An 11,303-nucleotide genomic window follows, 5' to 3' on the forward strand; every position below is an offset into this window, starting at 1 on the left:
AAAATCGCATAACAGCAAAATCGCATAACAGCCGAGCATACACCCAGCAGCGCTGCTGATGCCTGAACGGTATGTGGAATGAAGTGGGCGGGCATCGGGAGGCCACTATGGCACGGGGCAAGCACTATGGGCAGTCTATCTGAAGTGTACCTGGCGTATAAGACGACCCCCCACTTGGAGGCATATTTTTCAGGGCCAAAAAATTGTCTTATACGCCGGCAAATACGGTATGCATACAAGTCCTTTGGTTGATCTCTCCCCCTTATCCACACCTTCCCCTCCCTTATGAGCCCTCCCAAATCAGCCAAGGAGGATGCCTTATCAGAACCTCTCCTCCATTGCTGACCTTCCATCCCACACTAGCCAATCTTCTCTAGGTGAGTGAAGTTCCACAATTTCCCTCATCTTGAGTCTTCTGCCCTCTCTCTCTCACTGACTTTTTGAAAGTCTCTCATCTCGAAAGTCCTAGCACTAGGCCATTAGGCTTTGGGTCCTTCTGGATTGGGGATGCCCTGTCCAGAGGGTCACCCCCTCATTTCTCATGGTGATTTGTTTAGTAATGGGGACGCCTGCCCTAAACAGTCATTTGAATTTGTGGTCTGTCACTCACACTTCCTCTTTTGTGGACCACGCTACACTATCTCTGCACACTCACGGGGGAGATCATGCCCAAGCACCTCATTTGCTTTTGTAACACTGTTTGGCCACAATATAAACTAGATAACAAGTCTCAATGGCCTGAAAATGACCATGTGTTTTGACTTTAACACATTGGTCCAGGCATTTTCACCCTCTCTCTGTCAGTCCTGCTCTACTCATCAGATCCTACTCTTTCACATAAAACGTCATACCCCTAACACTTCTGACTCTGAATCTACTTTTGATTCAGCAGATCACCAACCTCTGTACATTTATGCAGCCCCTCCCTCGCCTGCAGTAGATTCCCAAAACCCAGATCCTCCTAAGTAGCAACCACCTTCTCCCCAGTCCCTGAGAGCCCAAATCCTGAGAATTCGAGCTCCAATACAGACTTTTCCCACCTAACACTCGCTCTCAGGCCACCAAAAGACCACCTTCTTCAACAGCGTCTTCTATTCCTGCTCCCATTCTACCCCCTAGGAAGATAGCAGGAACTTAGGGTATTGTCTGGGTACACATCCCATTGTCTGTGTCCAACCTTGCACAGATGGAGAGGTTTCTCAGGTCTTTTTCCACTGATCCGACCACCTTTAATAAGGAATTTGAGTACCTGACCCAGTCCTATGACCTGACCTGGCACTACATATACTAGTATGTCCTCCTGTCCTCCTCTCTAAGCCCAGAGAAGGAGCGAGTCTGGCTAGCAGCTCAGGACCATGCCGATGCCCTCCATAGACAGGACACGGTGGCCAACCCTGTTGAAGCTGACACGGTCCCCCAGAACTGACCCGAGATGGGACTATCAGGTTAATTCTCCAAGGCGCCAGCTCTGTAGCCGCATAATCACCTGTCTCATTGCTGGACTCAAAAAGGCTGCCCATAAGGCAGTCAACTATGACAAACTTAATAAAATCACTCAGGGCCCTGACAAAACTCAGCTCTTTTTCTCTCCCACCTCACTGAGGCCTTACAGAAATTTACCACCTGAGAGGCACCTCCCCAGAGGGAACCCTTCTTCTGAATACCCATTTTATATCCCAATTAGCCCCCAACATATGTCGCAAACTTCGAAAAATAGACACAGGTCCACAAATCCCTCAGAAAGACCTCGTTAACCTAGCCTTTAAGATCTTTAATAAGAGACGAGGAAACCCAAATCCAAAACAAAAGCAAGATCAGGCCAAGGCTGAGGCCCAGGAGAAGGCCTTTCAGCTCCTAGCCACCACTCTCACAAACCACCAACAAAGTGCTGGTCCTCCAACCAAGCATAAGACTAAGGACTAAGCCTTCTCTGGGCCCATGCTTCAAATGCAACAAGGAAGGACACTGGACCAAGTCCTGCCCTAACCCGAGACCCCTGCCTGGGCTCTGCCCAAGGTGCGGAAGGGAAGCCCACTGGAAATCAGACTGTAGTCTGGCCCCTCCTGGTCGGACCTTGGCCAGTCCAGCAAGGTCACCCCCTGAATCCGGTTTGGAGCTCCCAGACCTCCTGGGACTGGCCACCAAAGACTGAAGCTGCCCGGGTCCTGACAAGGTTCCTCAGACTTACATCACCAGGACAGAACCTTGGGTAACAATTGTGGTGGCAGGTAAGCCGATCTCCTTTTTCACTGACACCAAGGCCACTTATTCTGCCCTCCCTGAATTTGCTGGGGGCCCTTATCCCTTCCTTAGTCTCTATTATGGGGGTTGTTGGATTAATCTCACAGCCATTAGCCACCTCACCTCTATACTGCATCTTACTAGACACCCCCTTTATCCACTCTTTTCTTGTTCTACCTCAGTGCCCCACCAGGGCTTCCGTGCATACTCTCATAAAGCCCAGTTGTCCCAAACCACAGTCACCTACCTCGGTTTCACTCTCACCCTACAAAGTCGAGCCATTACCTGAACACATATTCTCCTCCATGACCGTCCCCTCCTCTAGACAAGAAATACTCTCCTTTCTTGGGCTTGCTGGGTACTTTCACATCTGCATTCCCAACTTTAGTCTTTTGGAAACCCCATCTATGGTGTATCAATGGGACCCCTCACTGAGCCTTTAGATCCCAATGCCAGCATTTTCACCCCTTTAATGCTCTAAAAACTGCTTTCATCTCAGCACCTCTGTATCTCACCCTTCCAAAGAACAACTGTCTTTACTGCAAAACTGCAAAGGCTTATTTAACAGTCTTACTACTATCAGAAGCTGAATTCAACATCACCCAAATCTTAGGATATTATCTCTAAGGAAAAATGTGACAGTTTTAAATCCAAGAGGCTAGAGGCCTGGGAACAGGCTGCTGGGCCTGATCCCTCCTTCCCCACCCCACCTTTTCTCCAGCCTCATATGCCTATACATAATTTTCCAACGTCTTTGATAACTTAAAGGCTTTGGTGCATTGCTGAGTTAAATGATAAACATCTAAATATTTTAAAATAATATAAAATATTAAAACATTGATTGATAGACAAGTTTTAAATCTGCCTACCTTAGCTTTTATTACAGAAGGTCTCTTGTACTTCGTTGAAGGTATATTTTCTTGAAAGTAAGAGTGTGTTTAAAGTGTGTTCATAAATGTAAATGCTGGTTGTTTACTTTTTGGCTGGTTATTTGTGAATGGATAAAAGGCTTATAAAAACTGTAGGAAAGTTAGTCCAGTGATTCAATACCTGATCACCCCTAACATACTAAGAGATCCCTTCTCTCCTAGTAAAGCAACCCCACCCAGACTCTTTCCTGTTGCTTATGTCCTTAAGTTGAAGCCTAGACTTTATTTCCACCACTCATTCACAGTCCTTGACACTATCACTGAAAGTCTCAACAGATCTTTCTTCTTGGTATTTAGGAACTTCTCTCCCCATTTCTACCCTTAAAAGTCATATACTGCAAAGAACACTGAGTCACAGGACACTATAATAATAGGTCATCTCTAATCATCAGCTTGCAACATCACAATAAACCTAGAACTGCCAAAGGGCCATTGGTCCCAACGGGTTGACTACCAAGTCTCCCCAGAAGCCAATGGTTATTTCCTACACCCACGCCATTTTACTTCTTATCCAACCATCCAGGCCCAAGGCTTCAACTGCTCCTTTCCTTCCCTTTCGCTTTTCCCTTGGATAACAACCCACTCTAGCATTCCACCCACTTTCACTGCAATAGAGTCTCAATCACTTATCTGTCACCCCTTAATGGTAGCACCATGGCAACTACCCTCTTGGTTTGGATCATGGAACTGGGAAAAGGAACTTCATACCCTTTAGCCCACCTCTTCTCCCTATACCTTTCAGCTTGTCACCATAACCAGGGATTTTTCTTCCTCTGTGGGGAAAACATGTACATCTGCCCTACCAACTGGATAGGAACCTGTACTCTTATCTACCTATCACCCAATGTAGATGTGGCTCCAATAATCAGTCTTCACCTGTCCCTGTAACTCATCATATCTGACACAAAAGGGAAGTCCAGATAATCCCTCTCCTCATAACCCTCAGCATCACAGCAGGGATTGGAACTGGCAATATGGGGCTTAACCACTGCCTATCATACCTTGAAATCCTATCTCAGGAACTATAAGAAAGCTCTGGATGCCTAGCAAGGGTCAAAACTGGGAAAACAAGAACCTCATCCTCAGGGTAACCTATCCTCCCTTTTCATATAACTAGTCAGGCAACTTAGACCCCTGATCTTTTCCTCCCTAAAGATAACATCTAGACCTCAGCTGTATTTCAGCTTCAGGCCCAGAAAAGCAGCAAAACCAGACAAACGATACTGTGGCAGCCTAAGCACCAGCTTTTACCTTCCAAGTCACTCAACAGGACCACTTTTGAGCCTTCACCAGCCAGTCTCTCAGAGAAATCAGGCTGCTACAATCCCTTGCTCCAACCCCGAGGAATCTATACTGTGTTCCAGTCGCTGACAATCAAATCCATCCTCCTATGATCTCAATGCCCCCTCTCAGAAGGAAGTATCTATGGAAGATATGACCTTCATCCCTATTCCATAAAAAAGGCCCACCTAGAGTCCTTTAAAAACCTCTAACTCCCCATCTTTGGGTGTTGGCACCATTTGGGTACTCAGCCCTTTTGGTATCCAGATAATCTAATAAATTTATAATCCCTTACTACTTTGGCCTCGTGCATTCCTCCTTCAGGGACCCTAACAGTAAGACAATATTAATTCTACTTATACTTAAACATCATTCAGTTCTGAGATCTATATTAGACAATCACACGCATATAATCTATGGTTGCCTGGGACAAGGGTGGAGGAAATACTAAATGGAAAAAGGGCATCAAGAAACTTTTTGGAGGAATACAGATGTTCTGTATCTTGATTATGGTGGTGATTAAACAAGTTTATACATTTGCAAAACTTATCAAACTATACAGTTGAGGTGGGTATACTTTATTCTATACAAATTATACTTTAATAAAGATAATTAAAAAAATTGTTTGCTGAACTAAATAATAATATTTAAGCATATATTATTATTAACCTGCAGACATTTTTAAAAAATAGAAAGACAGTAAATATTTGTTGGCCTGACTTAAATTATTGATAAGTTCTATGGCTATTAAAACCCCATAAATTATTCTGCTGGAAGATAAAAGCACACATAACAACTGAAATGACAAATGCAGTTTTTGTATATACATCTACAGTTCTTTTGGGAAGAGACTAAATCAGGAAGACTTGAGTCAATAGTTTTAAGAAATACAAATAGATAATTCAGTAAGAAGTATTAATAAACTTGCTCTTTTTCAATTCTTTGTAGAAATTTCTAGTATGCAAACTTAGTGATACCACTAGTTTTTAGCTTAAAAAAATCAACATACATATAAAAGTACTGATGACTCTTGATTAAAACATTCATAAAAGATATTAGTGGCAAGATTAAATCAAAATAAGAGATGGTCTCTAAACCAATGTTTCACATACTATATTTTGGTGGAAAACAGACCTGAACACATTTCATGAAAGATGGGTATGGCATTAAACAAACCTAAGTAATAAGAGTTTGAATAATGTTAAATAAGTTTCTATACTTTCTCACAGGTTTTAATGTGATAATGTGAACTGTGAATTCTCAAAAGAAGTTAATTAATGCAGTGTGTCCCAACATTATTTCAGTTAGGACTTGCTTAAGGTGTCACACTGTTATAGAACAATGGAAAGCTAGAAAAATTCTGGGACAAGTGGAATAGGGAAACTGATTCAGGAAAATTAAACAAAGCCAAAAAGCTTTGCGGGCTGCTCGTATCAGAACAAAGGGTTAAAACTTCTCACAAAAGAATGCAGAAGATATGGAAGGAAAGGGAAAAGAGGACAAGGAATCTTAATTCAACTCTCCTTAGCCAGAGGCTACTTAGTGCAAATCATCCTGGAGCTGTTAAAACAGCAGGGAGGAGTGGGAAGTACAGTTTTATCTCATCCCAACTGTTTAAACAGAAAAGCCAGAGGTCTAGGGATTTAATTGCCAAGTGCTTCTCATAAATTGTAGAAAAGCCATAACAAAGAAAAGGGGAGACCTTCAGAGTTAATCTGTATCAGGATATCTAGCAGATAATTTTTTAAAAAAATTTATTGACAAGAAGGTATATAAGGCAGAAATCTCCCACCCGTCTTGTTCTTCAGATTAGCTGTAAGCCCATCTGGGCTTCATAAGCCAGATGTAGAGATTTGCTTGCCTTGCTTAATAAATGTTCATGTTTTAATTTTTTAATAAATTCACATTAACACAACACAATTATTATCTGGATTCACTCGTTTGAATTCATTCCTATGAGCATGACAAGAATCAAGTGGGGATAGCCCTCTCCCTCTGGCTCAGTGGCTGTCCAATTAACACTTCTCTGATGTCTGTGAGAGGGGCCTGTAACAATACTTCAGGAAACACTGTTGTAGGACGAGAGCACAACCAAGTCAATTCAGGTTTCCCCTCCATATTTTATATTCATATCTTTGGAGAAGGTAATTATGCCTTTTATTTAAAATATCTCCTCTAAAAATCTAAAAGAGAATCTAAATTGTTAGTAAATTTTGATTTCTCAAGGGAAAATAAATATTGCTCAGATTTTCAGGCTTATAAAATAACTTAGGCAGTGGTTCTCAACCTTCCTAATGCCACGACCCTTTAATACAGTTCCTCATGTTGTGGTGACCCCAAACCATAAAATTATTTTCGTTGCTACTTTATAACTGTAATTTTGCTACTGTTATGAATCGTAATATAAATATCTGATATGCAGGATGTATTTTCGTTGTTCGCGACACACAGGTTGAGAACCGCTGATAGAGTATATGTAGGGCCAATTACCTAGCATAATTGATCCCACCTTCTAAAAATAATCAGCTACTAAAATCTGTGGATAAAGTCAACCAATTATGAGTCCTTCCTTTAGTGTAAAGACACTTAGATTTAGTCCATCTCAAAAGCACTATTTCTTAACTATAAAATACTGTAACATATAAAGTTGGACTACATGGAATCTATTAAATTTTTTAGGTCTAAAAAATTAGGTGAAGCAATATCACTATTCTAAATGAGGTTTTCTCAAAAAATTGTTAGGTTTTATGCTATTTTCCAACTTATTGCATTTAATATTTATTAAACAGTTAAAGAGTATTTTTTAAAATTTAGCTTACATGTTTTCAAAATTCTGTAGTATAAATTGTTTATACAACACCTCCCTTATATTTATCACTTAAAACTTTAAATATGAGCCCAGCTGGCATGGTTCATTGGTTGAGCATTGACTTCTGAACCAGGAGGTTAGATTCCCAGTCAGGGCACATGCCTGGGTTGTGGGCTCCTCCCCAGTAGCGGGGGTGTGCAGGAGACAGCTGATAAATGATTCTTTCTCATCATTGATGTTTCTATCTCTCTCTTTCCTTTACTCTCTGAAATCAATAAAAATATATTTAAATAAAATTTTTAAATGTGAGATTCATTTTAAGAAGCAGATTTTTATATTCATCTAATGTCTGAAGAATAACTCTATTTAAAGGACACTTATGCCTATGGACTAGGGAGAGAGGCACAATGGACCACAATTTAGTAAAGACTGAATACCTGAAAGCAAAGGATTATCATTCAACCAGAAGCAAAGTAGATTAACAAACTGTCTTTTCAATTGTTATTTTCAAAAACAAAGGTTAGCTTTAACATTATGAGAGAACAATGTTCCAGTGGGCAAGTAGAAAGATGTTAATAATGACATCTAACAAGTATTCTTTAAGAAATTTTAATCATCAACAAATTAACAAACAAAAAGTGCTGGCGAGGATGTGGAGAAAAAGGAACCCTTGTGCATTGCTGGTGGGAATGTAGACTGGTGCAGCCACTGTGGAAAACAGTATGGAGTTTCCTCAAAAAGTTAAAATGGAACTCCCATTTGACTCAGTAATCCCACTTATAGGACTATATCCCAAGAAATCAGAAACACCAATCAGAAAGGAAATATGTACCCCTATGTTCATAGCAGCACAATTTACAATAGCTAAGATTTGGAAACAACCTAAGTCATTGATGGCGAACCTCTGACACGCAAACTCATTTTTTTGGTTGATTTTTCTTTGAAATAAGCCAGTTGGAGAAAGATAAATCATGATCTCACTCATATGTGGGATATAATGATCAACATAATTTGATGAACAAGAATAGATCCAGAGACAAATGGCAGGGGAAGGGGGGATTAGAGAGCAACCAAAGGACTTGTATGCATGCATATTAGCATAACAATGGACACAAACACTGGGGCGATGGGGGCTTGCCTGGGGTGGGAATGGCTGCAATAAAAAAAATAATATATATGAAATTTTAATTACTTACCTGTAATGGACCCAAGATAGAACTTGTTGTATACATGAAAAAGAGCCGAAGATAACTGAGAACATTTGCAAATGCAAATAGCCCTTCTGCCACCAGTGTAGGATGAAATGCATCCCAGTCTTTCCGATCAGCAAAGTCATGAAACTAAGGAAGAAAAAGCCAAAGATTAATAGCTCTCTCAATTTAGTAAAATAAAAACTTATTCCAATTATTGGAAAAAAAACATTTTAATTATGTTTCCTTGTGGGAGGTCACTATGTTTTATAAATTTCTCTTCTTTTAATAGAAATAACATTGTTTTAACAATAAAATATCTCTACACAGATGAGGCAATATCACTATTCTATATAAGGTTTTCCCAGAAATTGTTAGGTTTTAAGAAATTAAAGTTTTAAAAACTGTTATTAAACTTTTTATGAATAAATGTTTACTAGTTTTTCTTAAATTCCACAACACAAATTTTAAATACGTTTACATGTCAAATTATTACTTATCCTATTAAATTGACCTTGTCCCTTGAATTAGGATTCTAGAATAAGCCATAGAAGTTCTTCTCCCTTTTATATGCAAAGGAGTGCTTTGTTACCTAGACATAGAGTGGCCACATGCTCCAACCACCTGGGATAGTCAGATTATGTACCAGTTTTCCTGGCATAATTATTAACAGCATCCATCCTTTTTCATTTCAAACTGTTTAAAATGCTTGATTAATATATGATTTGGGCATCCCACTTCTAGAGCTAAAGAGACCAGTCTAATAAAACAATGACCCTCAACTCTTTATTGAACTGTATATCTATGTATAACCAATTTTTATTTCTTAGTAATCTCAAAATTCTGGTCACTGACCATATTTAACATGTTCCTACTACTAATTACTTAAAAGAACAGAGTTTTTAATAAAGTAAAATGATGTTAGATAACCAGTTCACCTTTTATAGTTTATAAGTTAGTATAAAAACAAAAAACAAAAAACCCACACATAAAAAACCCCAGAAAACAGAAAATCCTGTATCATTTAGTTCTTTAAATGTGACTCCTCAGAATCTAAACTCTTTAAACAAAGACAGTTAACATTGGAATGTGTAAAACACTATATAATTAATTTCATTCAGATAAACTTTTTATCTCTGGCAGATATAAAGATATCTAATGCTAATTAATTGAAGTAACTTTGTGTTTTCATTTTAAGTATATAAAGGTTAATGAGGTACATAAACCTAGCTCAGATATAAGGAATCAGCATTTGGTAGAAAGAAAATGCCTAGACAGACCTGGATTTAAATCCAGTCTTGCTTGGTTCCTTACTGTGTGGACTTGGATAAGTTACTTAATACTTCTGAGCTTCATTTTCCTTATTGGAAAAAAGGGGATAAAGACAAAGAGTCTCAAAGAGTCCCTGTGAGGATAAAATGAGATAAGTATAAAGTATTAAACCATGGTGCCTGGCATTTAATAGATAACCAACATTCACGGGTAATTAAGATCGTTTAAACTACTGGAGAGGAAGGAAGCAATGTGCACTATTCCCTTGCACGGAATAGCTTTAAAATGAAAACACATCAGATACAGATTTGAGCCAATGGAAATCAGACTTAGGTAGCTAAATATCTCAGGTTTCTCCTAAATAAATTTCACTTGTGTCTCCAATTGACATAGTTAATAGTCACCTTGTTGTGAGCAACCACTTTCAGGGCAAAGGTTGCCAAATAAAGGGAATTCATGACAAAACTGAGTTGATTACGAGATTCTTCTAAAAAGTCTTCTAACCCTTCATACCAGAGTCTTTTAATGTCTGACCAAATCATCCCTAAAAAGGAAAGAAAAAAAATCAAATAACACTCTCTTACTTTCATGGAAAAACACTTTTAGGCTCAAAGTATTAAATAACATTTGCATCAGCTGTAGCCTCATTAAGAAGAAATAAAAAAAAACCCTCTCAAAATTTGAGAGAAAATAATCTTAAGTTTCATATAATATCTTTCCCAGAGAGGGAGTAAAGTCAAACAAGCAGAAGAAAACAAATAAATTGATCACACACACACACAGACATCCCAAAGGCTCAGTTCCAGTTCCTTTCTCTATTCATACTCACTGCTATAGTGACCTCATCCAAATCTAGTCTAATGGCTTTCAATAACATATGTGTCAGACTTTCAAATTTATCTCTCTAAACTCAACTTTATTTATATAATAATATCTCTAAACCTCTCTAAAATCCCACTTGTATAGATACTTAGCTGCTGTCTCCAAATGGATGTCCTACATGTCCAAACTGAACTCTTAATCTCTGACCCTAAATTCACTGCGGTTGAAGACCTCCCTATTTCATTGGATGGCAATTCCATGCTTCTAGTTGCTCCATCCAAATTAAACATTCTTGACTCATATTTCTTTTAAACCACACAATCAATATAGTAGCAAAACCTTTTGGTTCTACTTTCAAAATATACTTAGGATTGAACCCTTCTCACTACCATTTCAATTTCAAGCCACTGTCATCTATTGCTTGAATTACTTTAATAGCTTCCCTGGTTTCCCTTCTTTTATTCTGGTCTCCCTAAAATCTATTCTCAACATAGCAACTAGAGTAATCCTTTAAGATGCCAAGTGTTACTTTTCTCCTCAAAACCCTGTAGAAACTCCCACAGGAGAAAGAATTGACTGCAGGTCAGAACTCTTTCTCCATGGGAACATAACCTCATGGTATCATCAATTATGAAAACACTAGGGGCCTGGTGCACGAAATTCGTGCACTTGGTGTGTGTGGGGGGAGAGTGTCCCTCAGCCCAGCCTGCCCCTCTCACATACTGGGAGCCCTCAGGCATTGACCCCCATCACCCTCCA

General features: G+C 39.2%; 1 protein-coding gene across 1 annotated transcript in view; it reads right to left on the minus strand.

The window, feature by feature from the left end:
* TRPC1 (transient receptor potential cation channel subfamily C member 1) overlaps positions 1-11,303 on the minus strand; it is a gene marked incomplete at its 5' end in the record, with an annotated part of 170,680 nt that overhangs the window by 40,147 nt on the left and 119,230 nt on the right. The window contains 2 exons of the mRNA XM_006757507.2: positions 8,457-8,600; positions 10,127-10,266. Coding sequence (XP_006757570.1) covers positions 8,457-8,600; positions 10,127-10,266 — 284 coding nt within the window. The remainder of the gene's footprint in view (positions 1-8,456; positions 8,601-10,126; positions 10,267-11,303) is intronic.

The sequence above is a fragment of the Myotis davidii genome, unplaced genomic scaffold, assembly GCF_000327345.1.
Source record: "Myotis davidii unplaced genomic scaffold, ASM32734v1 scaffold495, whole genome shotgun sequence".
NCBI lineage: Eukaryota > Metazoa > Chordata > Mammalia > Chiroptera > Vespertilionidae > Myotis > Myotis davidii.